Source organism: Coloeus monedula (genome assembly GCF_965178545.1).
Source record: "Coloeus monedula genome assembly, chromosome: 5".
NCBI lineage: Eukaryota > Metazoa > Chordata > Aves > Passeriformes > Corvidae > Coloeus > Coloeus monedula.
This window is the reverse complement of record NC_138785.1, coordinates 43730507-43754625: the sequence shown is the minus strand read 5'-3', so window position 1 is coordinate 43754625 and position 24119 is coordinate 43730507. Positions and strand designations below refer to the sequence as shown.

General features: G+C 36.2%; 1 protein-coding gene across 3 annotated transcripts in view; it reads left to right on the top strand.

Annotated features, from left to right (window-relative positions):
* FAT1 (FAT atypical cadherin 1) overlaps nt 1-24119 on the top strand; it is a 107939-nt gene that overhangs the window by 14607 nt on the left and 69213 nt on the right. For all 3 annotated transcript variants that reach the window (XM_082282334.1, XM_082282335.1, XM_082282333.1), the window contains exon 3: nt 22468-22782. In XM_082282334.1, the coding sequence (XP_082138460.1) occupies nt 22468-22782 (315 nt within the window). The remainder of the gene's footprint in view (nt 1-22467; nt 22783-24119) is intronic.

The window sequence follows — 24119 nt, the reverse complement described above, 5'->3', positions numbered from 1 at the left end:
ATTGGTGTGTATTAATAATAAAAGTCATTGTGTTGATGCAGATCCCAGTGTGCACAAGAAAAACCCATGCGCCATCTAAATCCCATTAGCACTGAGCAGTAAAAGTGAGATAAATCATGTCAATACGATGCTGCTACTTCAATTTAGAAAAGTTCTAAAGAATTACAGAAGCAATTGCTAGAGGGGAACATAAAGCAGAAGCTTTGTGGGACCAAGGCAATACTGAAACTTCCTTCTCCCAGTTTTCATACCAGCGGGCAAGGAGGGAGAAAGGAGAATGTCTTCCTCTTTAGTTTTTGGTTTTCAAATACAAGGATGGAGCATTTCCATTGAGTATTTGCACTTCTCAAAGGTTAGTTGAAAGATGGAAGCTCTAGTTTGTAAAAATGGTGTTGGGAAGAACTCTGAGTACTTCTTCCAGTTCTATAGGCAGGTGAACAGTGTCAGATACAGGGCTGGATGGGACACTTACCATGAGAGCACCAGCATGTGGTGAGCAAATGTCCGCACCGATTTTCAGCTGTAAAAATGAGACTGAGAAAAACTTGTAGCAGTTATCTGGCCTTCTCCAAAGAATTTTTGCCAAGCAGATTGCTCTTTCTGTTGCGATATCAGGACTTCTAGCTTATTATTGAGAGCTGTTTTTATCTTGTTTCAAGGTTGTTTTCTTATAGTTTTGCTTTTCTTTCTAGCGCTCAGAACTTAGATAGCTAAGGGAGCCAGCAGACTCTGGGTGTGTAGATGCCATGGTCTCAGTGAAATGTGTAGGGAAGATGGGAGCCCATCCTGGAAAGTGATGTTCAGAAATGAAGGAAGGTTTAAGTAATGACTTCCACAGTGTCTGTTGTAACTAACCAGTTGAGTGGTTGCATTTACAATCCTTACACATGCGGATGCTGGGTCTTACATGTAGGCCCTGCACAGTAAGATTTCAAGCCACAGTGAATTTTATAAACTGATTGTTACCAGAAGCTTAGCAACTAGTTAAACTTGCAGGGCTAGCAGCAGGTGTTTTCTAAACTTCTGCAATTGAGGGTATTTCGCAGTACATAACCTAGTTCCAGAGTGGTGTAAAGGATGATGTGACAGTCTGAACCTCATACATGATAGCCTTATTGCTTGTGTTCACAATGTATAATTATTTGTTACCAGGAATCTTACTGCTCTTTCATTAACCTTAATTAGAGTTATTAGGCCATAAGGGTTATAGAATAACAGTAGTTCTGCTTTAACGATATGAACAAAGTTTAAGGTGATTAAACTAATTTGCTGACTTAAAAAGGTATGACTGTGGTTTATTAAAACAAAGATATGTCTAGCCTGAGATGCTGTCTCCAGTAGCATAGGCAGGCCACAGAGATGATACTTTCTTCTAATACTTTCCCGGTCTCTGGTTATTTTCTTTTTGGGGAGTTTTCAAGTCACACGTGGTTTGTAACATTCACATGCTTATCTTTTTTGTATAGTCTTCCCTTGAAGCCATGTCACTTTCAAGTGTAACCTTGCTACTGTGATAAGGAAAAATGATTTGTTTTGGTAAAGAATATTAAAGGAGCAATTTAAAAAAATTAGCTGGGGCATATGGAAGAGAATTAATTTTATTGCACTATCGTTGTATGCATAAAATAGCATCAATAAAGCTTAGTGGCTGCAGGATGCTATTTTTAATATTACCAGAACTGCTTCCAGCTGGGAAGACATTCATTCAGGTGAATGAATAGGATTTTAACGGTGTAAAGCAAAGTACTGAATTACACCCATAAAAGGAACAGAGCATGGCTGACATGTAATAAGTATGCTAACAGTGCTTTTTAGTGTTCATGTAAATTCATTAATTTAAAAACAGGATATGATTAACATTTATACATAAGGGATAGCTTCAGGTTCCATTTCTTCAGTGATCTTTGGATTTTGACCTTTTTGAAGACTGGCATTAGCAAAGTTTAAATGCTATGATCATCAGTGGAGCAGAACACAAAAGTACCCACTGGATAGTTGTTAAACCAGCACTATTTTCTGCAACAGAAATCAACTGGCCTGCATCTGTACCAACAACTCTCATACCTTTAGGAAGTGTGGCTGTACCCAGATCATCTGTTGGGAATGCTGATCCTGCAGTTCACTCCTAACTGTACCCCCTGCTCTTTGAAAAAGTGGTAGCTGGCACAAACCAAAAGCAGTTTAACAGTACGCAAGTTCCAGTGCTTGGGAATGTTTTCTGTCTGTTTGTTGCACAGATATTGTCATAAAATACTTGGAGATTGGGGAGGCATTTTTAATCAAAACTGGGATTAGTATGATTTGGCTTTGAGTTAATTGTAGTTGAGCAGCCTTAAAAATCCAGGATTTTCTTCATGCTCTTTCATTGAATGCTGCATCTTGTAGTTGCTCGTTGTGTATACTTTGTTACCTGTATTGTATAAGTCATGGATATAAACATCAGGATTTGCAAAAACTCAGTTTCTCAGTTTAAATTAAAAAAAAAAAAAGAAAAAAAGGAAAAAAAGACACCAAGAAGTTCTTAAATAGTTTCCATTTTTCTACTATACAAGTTCCATGCTATATGTTGGCTTAGTGTTTATTCTGAGTCTTTGAAGATCTGTCAGATTGTAGTCACTGAAAACTATGAACAGAAAAATATGTAGAGCAAATCCTTTTGTAAGAAAGCTGTTAAACATTAAATTAAAAATTGTAATTGATTAGGTGATGTTGATACTTTGGAAAGAATATTGTAGGTGGGTTTAATATGGTTATTCTTAGAGTATCTTCACCTCATAGACTAGGTTTGTTTACAGACATTGTGACAATAGCATTTCCTTCTTGGCTTCTGTCCACAGATGCAGTATCATTGGTGCATAGGTTTTGCAGTTAAAATTCCTTTTGTGAGTGTTTTGACCAGTAAAAGTGAGGGATAACTTGGAAGAAGACACTCATAGAATGGGTTCTTCTGACACCATTTTATTCCTGCAAAGCACAGTAGTTCTTCCCACTACATTTGAAGATTAAGAGGTTCTCTGTTTCTGCAGAATACTAAGTGGCTGCAGCTTTTTGCACAATAAATTTTTACCCTACCTAGCTTGGGTACAGTCATGAGTGAAGCTCAGAGCACAGACTAATTTCCCAGGTATCTAATTAGCTTTTTGGGTGATTTTTTTTCCTCCTACACTGCATTCTGTACTGCCACATTACATTGTACTGAAGTTAATGATTTACCCATATAGCTATAGCAGCTAAATTTCTTCAGTAGCTGAGGCATACATGACTAAGAATTTAAGATTATTCTGATGCAATTTGGAAAAAAACCACAAAACCAACCCAAACTAAAAAAAAAAACCAAAAAACCAAAACCCAAACCTAAAACAGCAACAAGAAATAGCCTGAACAACCCTCAATGTGCAAAACAGCCGAAACAAAAAAAAAAACCCACCCCAGAGTGATTACTAGGTTCTGTAAACTCCAAGTTAGAGTTAAATTCTTAAGCTTGTAAATGTTAATTTGGAAGGTTAATCATTTAAATGAGGGGTTGCATCAGCACTTCAGTTTTCAATTAAGAGAAAACCTAATTCTAATGTATGCTGGAGGTTTGAATGACATTCTTGCCAGCAGACAGGAATTTTTTCTTAATCAAGGGATTTATGCAGATTATTCTTGGATTCTGGAGTTGGCTGGTCAGTTGTCACACTGACATCTCGAACAGAATTTCAGGTCAATACCTGAAATTTGAATACACACTGTTAAATTTATGTCTTTGGAAAACAGTACAAGGGCAAGGATCTATTTGTTTGAATACTGTGTAATCAAAGCTCCTGAAAGAATTAAAGTAACATTTTCTGAGTTTGAGAGATGTATTTTTGTGTGTATCAGGATAAAATTGTATGTTGGGTTGGGGGATTTTTTGTGTTTTGAGAAATTTTGGGAACATATCTGTTAAAGAAGTTTTAGTTTATCTGTGCTAAATAAAAATACAGCTGTTCTTCTGGAATCATGAAGTAGTTTAGGTCAGAGATGCAGAAATAGTCATTTCTTTAATCTTCTCTATGAGGAGAGTTTTGTAAAAATAACACTTAAAACACTTTAAAAAAGGGGGTGAGGGCAAGTAAGGATTACTTTGGCAGTTAACTGCTCTGGAAAGATATTTTAATGCTGATCCATGTTGAGGACTTTTTCTAGTGGCATATTTATTTTGTTCTTTGCCTGGGCATTCTCTCTCTTTGGTGTTGAATTGAGAAAGATGAGCAGCATGAGAACAACTTCACTGACCCTAGACCAGGTCTGCACATTTCAACTCTCCCACTGACACTCTTGTGAATCCTTTGCAGATGAGTCCTTATCAAGCTTCTCCAGAGCCACCAGAAGAAAGGTTGCGTTGTGACAATAAATAATAAAGCCACTTATGGTACTGTGCCCACCCAAACACAATGACCTGTTTTTTAAAGCATTTATCCCATGTTTTTATGACCCCTGTTTCCTACCATGATTTTCAGTGGTAGTCTAGCATGCTGTATATATGGAGCAGAGCTGAAATTCTAGTTTAGTCTGCAAGATGGTAGACATCTGTGTGGGACACTTAAATTGAGGAGGCATACTTGTGGTTGTTAATTACAGATACTAAAAAAACCTGGGTAGACTATTTCTAAAATGGGGTATTTTCTGCTTTCTAGTTAAGGATACCCAGTGGGTTTGCATGTGTTCAGTATGATGTTGAAAAGAGAGTGAAGATGATGCAGAATATGATCTGTATGATTTATTTCTGGTTTTATGGCATTTTTCTTCAGTGGCATTAGGGCAAACTTGTGCCATTGTGAAGAAGAAATTAGTTATGTTAAAAAAACCCCAAAAAGTAACTGTGCCTAAATTGAGTAGTATTTTGAGTTTAAAAAACATTTGCTTCAAATTTCATGCAACTAAAATATATTTTCCGCCCATTTGTTATGGTTTTAAAAATGAGGCATTTGGCACATAGATTCTCTTTTATGAGACAGTACAAATAGTTGTAACACCAGCCTGCTGAGAATGATTTTTGTACTTCTACATCTCCTCTAGTATTAGCAGAAATCTAAAATCTTGTCTTTTAAGAGTTCTGCACAATTTGTGTCGGATTAAATAAATAAAGGTGAGAGCCAGGGACCCACTATCTGTTAGACTGAGGACAAGGCCTAAATTTGCTGCTATCCATGAAAAGCAATCTAGAAAGTATTTTACTAGGAGATAACTAACTTTCAAGTGTGAAATACTTTGCTTAGTTGCTGGTACCTTGGGCTGGCTGCCTGACACCTGAATTTAGTCAAGTGCTTGTTAGTACTCCAGTTCAGAAGAGGTTGCCTGGTTAACCTGTCAGGGACCATCTGCTTTGGACTCCAGTTTTCAGCTTTGTGCTAGACTGGACATTGAGCTGGAATGTATTCTAAGGTCTAGAACTAATGATGCCACTGGGTTAAACTGTGATATGATGCTGTTGCATTTGTATTTCTTTTTAGGTTCATCAAAGTAAGCCTGGCATTTGGAACTAATGTCGAGTTTCAGTTTGGCAGAGGTTAAAGAGGCCCGGGTTTGGACCAAGGTCCTGAGCAGCCTGGAGCTAGGGAATTACTTTTCTTTCTTAGGCTTGAAGGAAACCATGTAATTTGCATTTGTGATGGTGGCAACTCCCAAAGTGCTATTAGGTTGTTAATGCAGCTTTTAGAATGTGTCTTTGGAAAAAGCTGAATTAGTTTTAGACAAACATATTCATCATATGTTTTCTGTTTGCAGGGGCATCTTCCAAAATAGTTTGAGTTTTCTTAGGTATCCTACTGAGTAAAACATCACCTTAGCTGCCAAATAGGGATCCCATACAAAAGCTGAGGCTCCCCTCCTCTACTGCAGGCATGCTGAAAGTAAGGGATTGTTCTGTTGTGAAAGGTGTTGATTGGGTTACAGCTTGGTTTGATGAAAACAGAGCTGCCTGAGGGCTGTGTCTCTGTAGGAGATGAACTGGGGCTAAGCCCCATGCCGTCCCAAAGATTGCCTTATAAACAGCAAACAGTTGGGGCAGCAGAATAGATATTAAGGGCCTATTAACTTGCTTGGGTCTCTCTTTGACTTGAAAAGTACTTGTGGGCAGAGGAATAATAAAAGGAAAGGGTTGCCAAAAGCTATGGAAGGTGCATCTTGCTATATCACTGTTAGGACATCTGTCAAATTGGGGATTTATTTCCTACTAAGCATCTGCTGAGCTTTTGAAGTACATATTAAGGTCAAAGGAGGGGAGCTTGAAATGATTGCGTAATGTTTATTCTTTTCTTTGAAGATTTTAGACTTTAATCATACAGCATTTGGACATACTTAACAAAGGACAAACCTACATAAGTATTTGGCAAACTCCCAGAACTTATTACATGCAGTAGTTGCAGCTTTAGAACTTGGATTTAAAAATACTTTGGGCTTTGCTGAAACTAGGTTTTGCAGGTCCATTTTTTAATCTGTATATCATTCTTACTGCATCTGTGACTTTATTATACTGGACATCTGAATGTGACCAAAAATGAATTTTCAATTCATCACTCTCCAGGTGCCTCAAGAAAAGAAAATCTCTAGCATTCCAGTGCCATCAGAGAGGGATTTTTGGAAAAACAGAAGTGTCCAAAGAATCTAGCAACAGGAATGCAACAAATCATTTCTGTGCTCAGAAATGAGGTTTCCCCAAGCTCCTTGTGTTCTATACGTGATTCTAATCACTGCTTCTTTTTAATTTAAAATTATTTGTGAACAAGGATAATCAATATGTTCCTGTTTCTTATAAGTAGTTGCGTAGTTTGGATTGGCATTAGGGTTAAAGTGCAAACTGCTGAGTTAGTGGATATTAATTGACTTGACCTACTAGTAGTGGTGGTCATTAACAGTTGTTTTGGCTCAGAGTTCTGTGTCTTTGCAGGCTTGTCAGTGTGGTATTGCTGGTAACAGAACTGAATATCTGCCTGTATGTTGGGAAAGTTACACGTAGAAAATTCAGTAATTGCATTGCTTTGTTGACTAATCTTCTACCTAGAATAATCCTCAGTGATATAAATCATTTCCAAAATCTGCATGTTTCTGAAATCAATCATTTTGGGTGTTTATATAAAAGTGTTTTATTTTGCTGATGCAAGAAGCTTGAAACTACCTCTATACACAAGAAAGTGAAAATTCCCGAGTTTTGGTTTTGAAGTTGCTGATCATAGTGCACTTGTTCATATTTTGTATAGGATTTAAGGATTAAAAGGTCATTATATTACAAATTTCAAAATGCAGGAAGCATAATAACAGAATAGCCTTCTGATTTTAGTGTTACTGTTAATGTACATGAGCATTACAGAGCTGATCCAGTCATGTGGTAAAAAAATGAAGATACTGGTAACATAATACGCTGAAAGTGAATAGAGTGAATGAATAATATGCTAAAAATGAATACAGACTTCTTGTATGTGTTGCCTGTAGTCCTGGTTGTACTTATGAGAGAGAGGGAGTTTGGTAGTTCAGCTCTAAAGACTTTCAGTGCAAAAAAGTTTATGATGGAATTATGGATTATGGAATTTTTTATGTGGTCTTTATTGTTGATAGGTTGTCCCCTCCGTTTCTCCAAAGCTGTGAGAGTGACATATATAGCTCTTTCACAGGGAATACATCTCCATTCTACAGGGGCTTTATATTTATTTTTTTCTTAATCTGCCTCCCCACTTTGCCCGTAGATTTGCCACGACAGGGTATATCCTGTCTCTATGAAAATTAGAGATTGCTGTCTAATGATAAGGGTTTAATCTGCAACGAATCAGACATGTGGAAACTTCTGTCTGTGGAATTTTCTGTTTGATCTGAGAGGAATGCCCTTGCTGTGCCCTTCCTGTAATGAAAGCGAGGTAGAGTGAATCAAAGCGATTCTAGATAAGATTGGAATGTGTGCATTGGTTATGCCTCTATTATATTTGGTGTTGCAATTCTGGTCATATGTATTATTTTATTATTCGAGATGTTAGCAGCATAGTTCATCTTCTTAAAAGATATCTCTTTCTGTTTTAGCTAAAAGTGCTAGTTTTTTATTGATGAAATTTCTGAGTTAATTACTTAGGTTTGAACACAGAAAGTCTTGCTCACAACAACAAATATTGTCACCAAGATATTGAATGAGCTATGATAATACAGCATCTTTTTCTTACTGTCAATAATTTTACAGTATTCACTATATCTTCTGTTTGAAAGGTTTTATTGGTGTACCATTGTGAGAAATAGCTAGCAGTTTCTCTCCATCATTATTTCAAAACCAGTTAATGATTAACAAATGTCCAGCTGCCTGTGCAAGGAATGTGACTTACTTTGGGAGGGGGGAAGGAAAGATGATTATTCCTTCTCACAAGAAGTCTGGTGTGATAGTTTACTTTGAAGGTAGTTTAAATATTACAATGTCAATTTTAGTAGATTAATCAGAAGTGGAAAAATGACCTGTGCCTTCCTTTAATGTTTGTTTTATCTTTGTGCTTTCTACCTGTCCTTTTAGCTAGTACAGTAATATTTTGGGTTGCCTGTGGTTGTTCAGACAGTAATTTTAAAGCAAAAAAATATGTAAGAAGAGATGACAATTTGTTAATAAGTGGATTACTTGTGTATGGATATACACAAAAGATGGCTCAAAAAAAAAAGTGATAAAAATCTAAGCAGGTTATAGTCCAAACTGTTTTTCACCATTCCTCATCAGATTTCTGAATGGGGCCTTGTCTGTTAAGTACAGAAACCAACAGATCAGGAACTGTGCTTGTAAATATTAAAAACAAAAACTATCATAGAACTTGCACTTTTCAATTAGCTTTTTCTGGCTTCAAAATGTTTGTACTGAATGGTGAAATTCTGTAATGAAATTTTGGACTGACTTGAATCTTTACAGATACAGTTAAGGTAGAGGAGGAAAGTGTGAGAAGGTTCAAAAACTGTTAGTGGAAAATGAGTTGTCAAGTTGTCATTGACTCAAATGACACATCAGTTTTAATGTGTGTTGTTTAATAAGAAGGGGGTGACTATTAGAATGAGAGCAAGCTTACTGTTGATTGTGTGGAGTAAAGGTTTGAGTGAATATTGATCCAGCATGTGATGATGGGAGGAAATGGAATAAGAAATACATTTCTGTAATTCCAGGATGATAAAAAAATACCTTGGAAACTGAGTCATTCAGTCTAGTCAAACACAAGAATGGCCAACATTAGAGAATGTTTTTTGGGTTTTTTTTGACAACAGCTATGCACAGATACAGAGATTTGAGATGGTCTCCTGGTGCAACTCCATCTAGTTTCTGTGTATTCTGTGAATTTCTTAAATAAGGAAAAAATACTCAGTGGTTCAGGAGCAAAATGCATTTTGTGTCTAAATGGTCTACTACTTACCTACAATATCATATTGTTCTTTCATTTACAGAGTGTTCTAGTGTTGGTTGACAGAGTTGATTTACTTCTGTTATGGCTTCATGACAAATTATGGTTTTATGAAGTGTTATTCATAGTATTTCCTTTCTTTGGTATTGTTATGAAGGGTGCAGTTATCCAGCAAAAAACGTTTCTGTGGAGAATAATTAAGAGCTTTTTCAATGGAAATTCTGTCAGAGACACTCTGTGGTCTCTGTTCATCCAAATGCTTGCAGGTTCTACTAGTAAACAAAAAATATGAAGTGAATATTTTTACTTTTTAACTGTAACTTGCCTTCATTTCTACAACCTTTAGTAATATTTTTTTTATTCTGGAGAATGTTGATTAAAACCATACATGCAGTTATCCATTATTTATGTGAGAAAGACTGAAACCATTTCCCAAAAAGCAGCCAGAGCCCCCACACATAAGTATACTTGACATCTGGTAAGTGATCTCTAGTTTTCTAGTTACATGTCTTCTTTTTAGATGGTAGGTACTGATTCTTCAATGTGGTATAAGAATTTGCTCACAGATGGAGGATTTCTCATTTGCTTGGTACAGTAATCATAACCAAAGAGAATAAACATAATTTTATGGTAGCAAAACTCTTTGCCTTCATTATTCCTCTAGTTTTAAGTTTTTACTCAAAACCAGACAAATGCAGAAATGTCTCTGTATGGCATTGTGTTTAATTTGATTCATATGCAAAGGCTAATAAGGCTAATAAAAAAATTAGTGTAACAGGTACTGATCAATGTAGAATCCCCGCTGGAACCATGAGTAGAAATAAAGTCTGAATAAATAAATGGATATTTTGTAAGTTAATAAATCTGACTTTGTCAGAACAAGGAGGAAAATGTCTTTTGATGTCACTGGATCCCAGATGCTTTAATTGCATGACTTTGTTGATTTGCTTTGTTCTCCTGGCATTAGCATGCCCAGAGGTTTATCAGCTCTTCTTTGTACACAGAAATCTGCTTGGGAGCAGCATTTCTGTTGGAAGTAATTAAGTGCTATTGTGTATATAGCTACCTGGTGCAGTAATACGAACAGCAGTAATAGCCTGATTTCCAGTATTCCTCAACATGCGACCTGCCTTTTGATAACTATCAGTATCTTTTCTTGCTCAGTGCTGGTCTGGAAACTGTCATTGCTAACCAGCAGTTTCTGCAACTGAAAATATTTTGGAGACTGAAAGCTTGAACCAAAATTGAAGCAGTCAAAACCACAACCATTCGTAAATAACACACACGTGCTAAACAACAGTTTTTTGTTGTGGGTTAGTCATGAGCCAGAGTTGCTGTGGAACACAGCTGTAACTGCTTCTTACTGAAGGGTAGGACGGCTCTGTTGGGATTGCTGGGCCTTCAGTGTCACTTTTGCAGAAGTAACACAAGGTAAGATGCAGTTTCAAATTGGCACCAAAAAGGGAGTCTGCGAGAAATGCTGTGTGTGCAGGAAAAGGATTCTTGGGATACATGGAGCAATTTTCCTTATTTAAGGTGGTCATTAAGCTCTGAGATTTACAGACAAAACCTGTAATCTGTGAAGTTTAATAGTTTCAAAGTGTACTTATTGTAGAACTGTCCAAGTTTTAATAGTTTGCAGAGGTCTAAACAGCTAGATCCTTCTGGATCAACAAGCCAGTTTCTGAACAATTAAATGTGTTGCTCTTGTGCGTAATTGGCTTCCCATGCGTCTCATTATTTTCCTTGTAGACTCTTCTTCTGCCTAAGGGGGACCTAGGTTAATCTGTCAACTCCAGTTAGTTTTGAAATTCCTGGGGCCATTTGCAGAGGAATTTCCCCTTCAGAGGGTCCCCGTTTCCCAGCTAAATTATTAGACTTACCACACCCTTTGTCAACAATTCTTTACTAATAAGACAACTGATAGCAAAGTTAAGAGGGATTTTGCAGTCACTGGTGAAGCCAGAGTTCTAAAGAGCATGTATGTGTTCATTCGTGTATGTATTTTAAAAAATTGTATAAACTTTAACAAAGAACATAGAAATTCACCCTTGGCATTTCCATTGCAGAGGCTAGTACACATTCTTTATAAAAATTGATTAAATAATTTCCTTCTCTATCTTTGATGTTCATAAGTAAACAAACAGTGGTCCTGTAAAAGCCTTCACTTGTTTGTGAATCACCAACATTTTAGTAGAAATTCTCTTGGTCATGAAGGTAATTTAGCTGAAAATAGCTTAACAATATTATCCCAAAGTGTTTTGCTTAAACATAGTTTCTTATTCTAATTTTATAATACTATGTAACTGTGTTTCATGAGACATAGAAACTGGTTGTGTCTTCATCTGAAGATATAAAACTGTCCTGAATAAGGGGATGGGTGATCAGAGCAACGACTTGCATCAGATCCTACAAACCTTGCTCATGTAGTGTAGTAAGAGAAGCTGCTTTTGCAAGTACCAAAAGCCCACATGCTTGGCTTAGAACCTGCTGGCAGTTTGTTCTGCTTTCTCTAGTATTTTATAAACCTGCTGTAATTTTGGTGTTGTATTGCAGTCATGTTTTTTTTCAGCAAGCTTTCTCTTAAATCATGAATGACTGCTCATGTTAACAGCAAAGCTTGCTTTACTTGCTCTCTGTTCAAGGAAACGTAGATTGTATGTGGTTGTATTACAATGATTTTTGCAATTGACATAGGAGTTAACATTACATTTCCCTAATGTGGACTCATCAGGGGGTTTTTATGTCTCTCCATATTGAGCTTTAGCAACATGGTACTGTTCCTCTGTATAGCAATTATATTGCCTGTCCGAAAGCTTGACATACAAGCAGCCTAGCTGACAGAAATAAGCTGGAACTATTAAAATAACCATAAATGAGGCTGACAATGGGAGCTGTCTGCCATTGTCCCAAAAGATTTTTTGAACTGGAAGTAATCAGTTGAGTTCTAAAGCAACGCCGTCACGGATCTTCTAATTGCGAAAATTCCCCCTCACCAACCCCCCAACTTCCTGGAAGGAAGTTCACAATTCTTGTGGACCTTAGGAGAGTCATTGCCCGTAGCCCAGGCTACCTAGTACCAAATCATAATTTCTGGATAATATTTTATGTAGACAATTTTAGGAATATATGTAAGAACTGTTTTTCTTTTATAAATGGTCTGAACACTGTGTTTTCCATTCATTTGACTTGTTTTTTGTAGAAATGTGCAGAAAGTAAAGTGGCAGGAACTAGAAATTAAAATGTTACTGCATATAATTATTTACAATTCTCTTTTTGCCCCATTTTTTATTCTACTTTACCCATTTAAATGCTATGTGAAAAATCTATTTTCTCAATGTTTTAAAATATAGTCTGTCTTTGGTGTAGAGCTTTAACTATCCACGTATTTGCTTCTAGGTCTTTTTACTATCTCTAGATGCTTATTTAAGGGATGGCTCCTCTTAACTGTTGAACATTCTGTATTTCTTCAAATCGACCAGGTCTATCTGCCTGGTTTATAAGCTGTATATAACACAATTATACAGTTGAATAACACAATTCAAATTACTGCTGAATATTCATAGCAAAGAAGTGATGCATAAATTTTTCTGTGTTTTAAGTTTTATGTCAAGGTTTGGATTTGACCATATGCTGAGGCTCTTTGGATGCCAAGTTTTTGTCCCCAGAAAATATTTTAAAAGGACTGTATTGATAACTTGTTTGGGAAAGTGAGACAGGATTCACTGGACACTGATAGCATCTGATTGTTTCACTGACTACTCTTGCTGTTCCATTAGTGTCATAGAAAATCTTTGATTTCAAATACAGTGATTTTTTAATGAAATCTGGAGGGTTCAAGAGCTTGTACTAATATCACATTTACTTAAGAGACTGCTACAAAACTGGATTTGGCTATATATTTCGCTACATCTAGTCAGTTCAAATTCAACTAGTGAAGTTGAATTTGAGGTATAAACCATCATTTTATTATGACTGAGGTTTTTTCTTTATTCCATTCGGGTTTGTTTTAGTTAAAATTTTAAATATGCTCTGCTGGTGATGGTTCTGTTTAAGGGTGGGTTCTGCCTTGCAGTGATATTCTTCCCTTCCCACCTCCTAGAACTTGCAATATCTGGTCCCTGGAAAGAGAGAAAGCAGTGGTGGACTTGGTATGTTTAAGGTCTTGTTACTGCTGTAGTACCATCAACTTGCTGATACTGATAGTGATTTTATTTGAAACTTCCCAGGCCTTGATTTGTTAGAAAATGAGCAATTTGTCCTTGAAACAGCAACAGGAGTTGCTTACCATTTCACATTTCTAGCTAAGCATGATTTCTCAGCTGGTAGTACACAAGACACAAGTTGAAATGTGTATATTACTACGTCAAAGAGCTCTAAACAAAATTTAATTACATTTTCTGGAATCTGCCTTTATAGATTCTGACAAAAGACTTGTGGTTCCAATATAATACTTTCAGCTTCTTTTAAGTATTTTTTTTGTAGCTTTTCCTGAGAGAAATTTTTCTGTGCATTCTCTGAAGCTGAAATTGTGAAGTTTAAGATTTTTCATTGCCTTTCTTATAAAAAAGAATTTATTTCTGATAAAGAAGTATTATATGCATATAAAGTGAATTAAAACCACTGTGTAGTAACTTACTGAATATTTAAAGAAATAAATGTGTAAAATATGTAAAATATATGTGATAAGCTGTAACTATTAGAAGGAACATTTATATTGATTATGTATGTTAGATGATACTATCTTGGGGTGCATGCGAAAATCTTATGTTTGTTGGTTGGTTGTTTTTTGGTTGTTTTTTCCCCCTAGCATTAAAATGCAGTTAACCAGGATGCTTGTAAAGGTAAAGCAGCAAATTATTTAAAAAAAATAAAAAGAATGTGTTAATTTGCATGTCAGCTTAGGCAAAACAGAAGAATTTCTGAGTGGTTGAAAAGAAAAAAATAAACTACTTAAAACTAGACTGGATCATTAGTTTTGCGCATTCATATTCCTCAGACTTGTTTGTAGACAAGTCACCCAAATTCTTTGAGGTATGGAAAACACCGTATTGATGGTTTGTTGCCAGGTTACAGTCTTTCTATCTTTGCCTAATTAATACTTCTGGGGAAGAGGAGAGCGAAAAGCAGTGAACATCTCTTGTTCATGTGTAATTCAAAGGCAAGCAATAGTTGCTGAAACTTTTTGCTCTCCTTCAGGGCTGCAAGCAAGGATTATTTATATTCTGAAACTGTACTGTTTAGTCTGTGTGAATCTTCAGATGCAAGATGTCTGATACAAGTAGCTTGCATTGTCAGTGATAAGCTTTAAATTGCTATGGAGCTGAAGAGCAAATCATATTTCTCTGGGTGGCTTTTGCACTTTGTTCCATAGAGGCGTAATCACGTAATGCTTCCTGGTGAAAGTGCACATGCGATAAAAATAAGGAACTTTTCCAGCTCAGCTTATTTGTCAAAAGTAATACTTCTTTAAAAAGAAGAGATTGTATATACTTTTCAGAAGTTCACACTGCATGCCACAGGTCTTTAATATTTCAGGAGTTAGAGTGCAGTGCCTCTCTTGGCATTCTGCCGTGTTTATAGAGTGGATGAGCTGACATTTCACTTTTGCAAGAGGAATCTCATTCTGTTCTTTCTTTAAAAAGAGACTGCTTCATGGAGTTACCAGGGTGGAGATTTTGGTCTTTTCAGCTGATGTTTTTAGTACTGACTAGTTTGTTGTCTCTGTGGCAGGACATACGTAAAATTTTCAGTGCTTAAGGATAGTTGGTCTGTGTAAAATTAAAGTGATATTGTGCTGTCTTTGTTTTGGTTTTACTAAGTGATTATTTATGACACTTGAGTGATCAAATACTATTAAATTCTATTGACATTAGCATTGGATGCTATTAGAAGCATGGAAGGCTTAAGGTTTAGTTGTCCCTTACACACTGGTGCTTAGTAGAGGCCTGAGTTACGGTAGCACAGCAGCCTCAGGGAAAGAGTAATTTTTTTCTTCAGAGTTCAATAGGTTACATGTTTCAAAACTTTCAAATTGTAAAACTCTTTATGGTATGTAGGGTTGTGACTGCTGCTTCAAGGCATTTCCCAATGTCAGATTATAGTGGTTGCCAGAAGTTCCAGAAGTTATCAGAAGGAAGTTAACTTAACAGAAACACAGATAGAGGGGTTTTTTTTTTTTAATTACTGTAAAAGTGGAAAGAATCTGAGCTATGACACTGGCCACAATTAGTAATAAAATCACAATTTTTATTGAGTATTACAGATGGGTGTAGTACTTGTAAATAATGCACTCTAGTCTGCTATAGTCTGTTTCATCTTGTGTGGGCAGATACCATAACTATTAATAAATGCACTCTTTTTTTCAAGTCACCTTCCTTCTTCTTAGCATTTCTGGAAGGAGGAAAAAAAACAAGTAAAGAATTCACATGTGTAACACATAGGAGCACACGGGGTTGCACTTGCCAACTGTCCTGATTTGACTGTGCCTCTAGAAGTTACTCAAGGGGAAAAGGAGGACAAAAGAGTATGGATGTGTTGCTCTTTAAGGCCTCTGGGGTCTGCTGAGAAGCAGACAAGCACTTCATCTTTTCCTGTGCCAGATGCTCTTTCCTGGTTTCTTGTGGGTGCAGGTTTTTGAAGGGTGGAGGGCTGGTTTTTTTTGGTTTTTAATCTTGTCTTCTCTGCTATAGCCTCTGTATTTATATAGCTCAGGAAAATGCTTATCATGTCATGGTAAGTAATAATGTAAGAAAAAAATCTAGGAAAAATAGAGCATATAAGAAGAGTTGAATAGGAAGTAATTTGTGTTCATTTGTGTTTGATCTGGATAGGCTGAAGAACTGGACTGTCATTAATAAAGTATTGGTTAGAATAGATGCTATTTTAAATAAAATGAGCTGGCCAAAAAATCAAAAGTTAAGTGGAAAATACCAGCTTTATAAAATATCTCTGTTTTCCTGGCCTATTCTGGCCATGCAATTGTGGAGAGTTTAGTAACAAGCTGAAAACTGTCTGTTTTGAATTGTATAACATTAGAAATCAACGTATGATGGTATTCTATTAAATAAGACTTTACTTAGGGAGGTAACCAAACCGCTAATAAGTGAGGCTGATGTGACTCTTTTTTTTATTTAACAACAACTTAAGCAAGGTTTCACAAAATGTTAAGCAGAAATTTTCCCAGAAAAACTGGCCAGTAAACTTGGAGGTGGGGTCCTTTGGACCCTTGTTCATATAATAACTTCTGGAAAATATGTTGCCTATCTTGAGGTAGCAGAGATTCACATAGTAAACTGCAGTATGTGCTGAGCAATTTTATCTCTAATTCAAGAGTGTGCAGGCCTTAGTGATAGTTTACCCTGCAGTGACTTACTGTTTGTTTAGAATTCAGGAGAGTTTCAGTCTGAATTGGTGCATTGAAAGTCTAGTGGCATTGAAGGACAGCATGTCTCCATGTTTACAACATGCTTTTTAATCCAGTGCCTTTTAAAACTTTGATTTGAAATGGTTGTTTGTTGAAGGTCACATTTGATCAAAACTTTTGTTGATGCAATTTGTAAAATATTGCTTTCCCTCTGGCCCCTTGAATGGCTTTTAAAGCAGCTGAAGAAGCTTTTTGATTTTCCCAACTTATTAGAAATTAGATTAATTGAGTTTGTAATCAGATTTCAAGCATCATGTTCCAGGCCAGGGATTTCTCTTAGTTTGTTTCAAATGTTGTTCCCGGGGCAAGTTCTGCTAAACTGCATTTTCATGCTTTGCTGAGAAATGATTGCAGGTTTTGATTTCCATTACAGAATCATTAATATTGTTAATTAGAGTTCTTATGGATAAGCACACTTAAGGAGGATCATCCCTGGGAATTGGGAGTATTATAGTTTGAGCGTTTGTTAATTAGATAGAATTGGCATATGTAAGAGTGTCAGGTTTGAGGTGTATTTTTTGCGTATTTTTGTTTTAAGAGTGGTTTTGGTTATAGTGATTTGTGTTGTGGGATTGAAATTGGAGGAAGAGTTGGTTCTTGTTGAGAGTGGGGTTAATGTTTCAACTTTTTCCTCAGTTGCTATATTCATAAACCATCCTGTTCATCCACATTAAATTCTGTCCAAATTCTGTTCTACAGTAGTCACTTAGGACTTTTGCCTTCCTTTAATGAAATTGATAGAAAAGTCCTATTGTATCAAGTGGGAACAATATCTAGTCTAAAATTTCAGACATATGAATATTGTAAAATCAGTTCTGATGTCCTCTTGCAGATGACTGAGAAACATTTCTTTAGTGCTCTTTTGTGCTCCCCTCTGGTGGTTAGTGACTGAATTTGAATTTCTTTTTATCCTGATCACCTGAAGGGCTGCAAGATTGCACAGCCAGTCAAGTGAAAAATGATTTTGAAATCCTCACTTCACCGTATGTTTTGAATAATAATGTTTGTAAGTTTTTGGGATTACCATACATGCTAAAGATTCTTTAGTAGATTTCTCCACTTGTCTTGCTACATAAAAAGCAAATGGTTCATGAAAGTCAAAATCAGCCAACTGCCTTAGCATAGAGGATGGATGGGAAATCTGCTGATTTAAGATTTTCTGTGAATGGGAGAAGAATTAGAGCAGAGATAGAGCTTTTACAGCATTGAAGGTACAATAGAGGCACTTAAAATGTATTCCTTAAATGTGCCTTGCACCACTTGAAGAAAAAGAAAAAATTCTTCCTAGGAGCCAAAACATGCTGTTGAAACTGATATGATCAGCATCCTATCGATGCTTAATGGATCTAGATGTTTGCAAGATTAAAACAAATTAACTCTTACTAGATTTTTTTATTATTTCTGTTTGATATAGGAGTTCTGATCAGTTTTCTCTCTGTTGTCTTGAGAACCACTGGAATTATGAGCCAGTGAATTTATGAACTCCAGAAGTGCTGTGTGCTGGCTTTCAGGCATCATACAGTCTTATGCTGCCCTAACATGTAAAATAGGCTACTGTAGTCAACATTTGCAAAAGCAGAAAATTGACACACAGACCAACGGTACTTTAAGGACTGGTTCTAGACCTGTGATTTGGTAGGAGAATGATTGTTATCTCTGTAAAAAAAAAAAGTAATCAGTTAAATTCTTTGAGCTTGTGTTCCTTAGAAGGTATAGCAGGCTACCTAAGTTTTCATGCATTTTTATTCATTATTGTTGCATAGAAATTAAAAACAAAGCTACTAGTGTTCTCATAGGCAAAATCAGGAAAGATTTAGTGTTAAACTGGCAGAAGCAGGAGCAATTTCAACTAGAGTAATGACAACAGGATGGTGTTTTGTAATTAATGATGTAAGATCAGGCTATTGAAGGGGCAGAGAAAAAAACTGAAGTAGTTCATATAGTTATGTGCATTTAGTTTTGTATTCTGTGACATAAATGCTGATGTAGAACCAGAAAACATTCAAGTTTTGATAGTCAGAGCCTGGTCCCCTCCCCCCTTCCCCAACATGTGCTAGATTAGTATATCTGTTCCATTTTATTGCTGGGCTGAAACATCAGGAAGAAAGCTGAGTCACATTAATAGACCAGTCATCCCTTGCCTTTCTGTTGCCTGCATCTTTGAGCGATGAGGAGGGCTAGGTGTGGTGGCCTCTCCTTCATATGTGAGGGCTGAAGGGAAGTTTTTGTTCCTTGTCTTCCTGTTCCCTTTTGCATAGCTTTTAGGATGGAGGAATGTTATTTCAAGTCTTCATTTTTTATATTGTTAAAGTAATCCACTTACCTGTGATGCCTGTCTCTAGTAATCATGGAATTGTAGAATAGTTTGAGCTGGAAACAACCTTAAAGATCATCTAGTTCCAACTTTGTGCCCATGGGCAGAGACACCTTTCAGTAGATCAGGTTGTTTAAAGACCTATCCAAGCTGGCCTTGAACACTTCCAGGGGTAGGGCTTCTACAAATACAGGTTTCCCAACTTGCATACTCATACCTGTCTATTGCGTCTATTTTAAACTGTCTTTTGTGCCTTTAAAAAAACCCAAAATCATTCAGGAAATAACCTGTTCATTAGTGTTAAACAGGTAGACAGTTTTGCATAGTTTTCCTGAGTGCTTTCTATTTCAGATTGGAATTATAAAAGCCACATAAAGAAAAAATGTTCACCCTAAAATTCAGGATCAGTTGGGTGAGAAACATGAGAAAAAGGGACAAATAGAGATTTTGCATTACTTTGGCTAATGCATGGTTAGAGTGTGAGTGGCCCTGGAGAAAATCAGAGACAATCTGAAAGCCAGAGCTATCCTATTGGGGAATCTGTTACATGATGCATCCAGTGGTCAGATCATCAGATTCTAAACCTTTTATTGAACACTCTACAAAGTCTGTGTAACATATACAGAAGTAATATTATATATGCAGATCTAATTTGAAATTAAAAATTAACCAAAAGACAAAGTTGCCCATGTGCGCTGTATCATACTCCAAGTCTTTCCACATACTTCTTCTTGAGATGCTGTTTTTTGGGTGTGGTACTTCTTTCCTCTTCATCCCTTGTGACAGATGTGACTTAAGGGAATGGGCATTTGAAAACTGATACACTACAAAAGTAAAATAAGTTCAGTCATCTTTTTACTTGAGGGCTTTGATAACTAGTGAGGTAGAATTTCTAAATGTTAGGTGAGTAGATTGCAGGAAGTGAGCATCATTTCCAACAACACTCTATTTTTATCTTTCTTTAAAATCAGTCAAGGCTCTGTTAAAATTAATCTGCCGCTTCTGATGCAGCTACTGTTTAGAAAGTGGGAGTTGTAAAATAGAAACAGTTGCACTTTTCACCACTAATCACAAGCAATAAAGCAGCATTGCTGGAGCCCTTGCTAAAAGGGAATTAACACAATCCAGTCATCTCTTTGGTAGGACATGAAGAGTTTACAGAACTTTCCAAGGCATACATAGAGTCTACCCAGAATTAAGTGCTTATATGCTACATCCAGTGTTTAGATTTCGAAGTGAGGCCACAGTGAGTACAAATTTGTTTACTCTCAAGCAAGTCTCCTGGCCGAAGTAGAGTCATGCAAAAAGTGTGCCATGAGTAACAAAGCAGAATCTGAGTAACTGAGTGCTCAAGGCTGTGTTCATTTTTAAGAGCAAATTTGTGCAGAAACTACTCAGGTAACCAGTGAACAAATCCAATGACTACTGGATAGTATTACGTTTTTTGTTTTAATAGTAAAACTGTCATCAAACAAAATATAAATTCTGAGGCAGAGGAACTGGAAATGTGAAATTAACAATGTATTAATTAACACCTGAACTAAGTTGTTGATGATGTTGTTATGCAAAAAAAAAAAAAAAAAAAAAAAGGAAATTATAAAGCCAGTAGTTTACTTTCAGGAAAATTTTGCAGACTGCATGTGTATTTTAAAATTGCAGCGCCCCTCCTTTTTATGCCAGTTCTGCAGCCTTTGACGCTATATTCAGCCAATTTCCACACTGACATCTGGTGGTAGTTCTGAAATGCCATGTTGGTTGAAATGCTATATATGGGAATTTGCAGGTCTAAGCATCAGTTTCAATCCCCTCCAGCCCTTCTGAAGTGATCTTATTGACATGTTAAAATGTTAAACTGTCATGGTCAGACATTTACGCAGCTTCTCACAAGGCAAAGAAAGTAATGAATAAATAAGTAATTCCTTAATATTTTGCTCAGTCAGTATTATGTATTAAAAAAACATGTCTGTATTGAAAGGACACAATACTTGGAGTTAATTCGTTTCCTGAAGAACTCCTGTGAAAGCAGTGGCATATTTGTTTATTCACTGATGGTGTGTATATGTATGTATATACACATACATATATCTCTGTGCAGTAAATGAGCTCAGGAGGAGTGCCACATCATGCATAGTCACATTATGTAGCTTTATCCAGAGTTCAAAACTGGCTGTCATGGTGATAGTTTGACTCATCTTGGCTCCAATCCTGATTAAGCCTGGTGTGTTGAGTGTATAACAAATAGTAAGAGCCGTGACAAAGCCCTTCAAAATTTCCACTGAAATGGCTCTAAGGGCTTGTGTTATCCTGACATGTAACAGGTTGATTTTAAGTTCTATTCAGAAAATCTCTCACATCAGGCACCCTGTAGGAGTGACTGGATCAGGAAGAGGAAAGGGTGAGCTTTTATTGTGCCATGGCTCCATGAATCTGTTTAATATTCATCCCCCATGTTATAGTTTGCACCATACCACATACCCTTTTCATACATGCATAATATGGCTGTACCTGTAGAGTAAGCTGCTTATAAAAATAGAGTTGTATTTCTTCTTGCTGGGTAAATTCTTTAATCAGTTCTGGCTTAGACAATCTCCTGTATGCATAGCAGACAGCTTTTTATTAAGTCTGTGAATTGTATAGTTGTTCCTTTTTTTGTAATTCATTTTATGTTTGTAAGATTGAGCAGATTTTTGCCCCTTTTTTTTTCTGTCTTCCATTTCCAGAGTAATGGCAGCCATTGGTTAGTCCTAATGCTGCAAAGGTTGGCTTATGTATAACTTTTGTTTTCTTTTCTGTGACATTTCTGTGGGAGCATAAATCAGGACATTAAGAAAGTTCAATCAAATAATTCATTTGGGCATGGAGATAAAAACATTTAAGTAGTTGCTCATTAATATGAATAATAGTAAAGAGCTCAAGAGTTTGGCATCTAAACCAGATAGTTTAATATGGTATAAAATTTACTGTAAGGAGTAAAGAGGGTCATTCAAATCCCAAAAGATTGTGAATTACACATTTGATTTAATCTTTTAGGCAAAACCAATTTTATGAATAGTGCTAACTGGTCTGATGTATATTTCAAAAGATGTTGGAAGGAAATCAAGTAGTATATTGTTTTAATATGTGATGCATAATTGCTGAAAACTGTTATGATAATTTTATTTTTTGCGGCTTCAGGTTGGCCTTAATACATTTGTGTGTGTATATTAGCACACGTTTTAGAATCAGTGTTGGTTATTTTAAACTTGTATTCATTTTGATTTATTAATTTATTTAAACTTGTTGCTTACTGTATTTTTACACATTTCTGCATACTTACTGAGCATTTTCGATTTCTTTTTCTTCCTGTTGAACAGGTGTTATTGAGACTGCAGATCACCTGGATCGTGAGACTACTTCACATTACTGGCTTACTGTTTATGCAACAGACCAAGGCATTGTGCCTTTATCATCTTTCATTGAAATCTACATAGAAGTTGGGGATGTTAATGATAATGCTCCTCAGACCACAGAACCAGTTTATTACCCAGAGGTCATGGAAAACTCGCCTAAAGATGTATCTGTCGTTCAGATTGAAGCATTTGATCCAGATTCGAGCTCAAGCGAAAAATTAACCTACAAGATAACAAGTGGAAATCCGCAGGGATTCTTCTCAATAAACCCCAAAACTGGTAAGTACAACACAGTGTTTTATTTTATATATTAATAAACTAATGTATTTGCATAAATACATAACCCAGGTGAAATCAAAATCTTTGTTTAACATTGAAAACATGCTTTCACAATAGCTTGAGTTAACCTGGTGTCTTGGGCTGTGTCAATATTAGTAAGTTATACAAACATGTAGAAAAAGATTTGAGAAACACTTGGTTCAAAGTACTAGATGTCTACATCAGGCATATCTTGTGAAGGCTTACTTCTGAGTAGCTCCACTCTAGACTGGTCAACGTCCGTGCATTTTTATAGTGCAGTAAGTACCCGGCAAAAAAACGTATTTTAGTTTAGTTTCATCCCAGTTGTTTTTAGCAGTCCGGCTCAAAGTTTCATGTGTAGTTTTTTTGCCAGGCCTCTTTTTAAATTTTTTTTGTTGTTGGGGGCAGAAGCATTTTTTATCTTCAGACTCACTTGTCCCACAGTCAGAAGAGACTTTCTTTGTAATTAACTACTGCTACTGCTAGAAATACGTAATCTGGAGGATTATTTTCAGGTATGGCTTTTATGCATTGGAAAGAGAGAGTTCACTGGTTATTTGGAAAGCTTCAGAAAAAAATACTGAGGTTTTAACAGGGGAGTAAAAATACAAGAAGCAGGTAACCTTTTAGTAACTGAATTGCAGATACTGAAAGGTGTGTAGGACAGAGAGACAGGAAACAAAATAACCAGTCTGAAGCTACCCAGTAATTCTGAAAACATTTTAAGGATTGCCTACCATCCCTTGCTTCTGAATGTAGAGAAAATAAGATATATACTGGATGTTTTTCCCACAGATTATTCCTGAGGAAAAGCTTGGTTTTATTTCAATAATATTTTGCTGGGTTGCGCCCAGTTTAACTTTTTATGTTGTGTTTAGGTATTATTTCACTGTAAAAATTATGAGAGATGCTTCTGATTCACTCAACCAGATTTTTTTTTCCCACTATTCAGAGATTTTTAGACTAGATGTCCTGCAGAGGTGTAGTGAATGACATTTATCTATTACAAATCCAGTAAGTACAAGGGAGCAGTAGAAGCTTTATTAATTTAGCTCTTGCTCATTTGTTAAAGCAATTTCAGGAGACTTAAAGGAGCAAAAATGGAGTGAAAAAAAATGTTTTGAAGGCTGTGGCCTTCATTTTGTTTTGTAGTTATTTCAGCTCAGGGTATAAAAGACTTGTGTGCTTTATCAGTTGTAATTGCTGCATCAGCAAAGCTCTGAGTACAAACACAGGTATGTTATTTGGGTTATTTCTGACACTAACTTCTTTGTCAGCATGTGCTGCATTTGTAAAAATACTGCTAAGAGGGACAT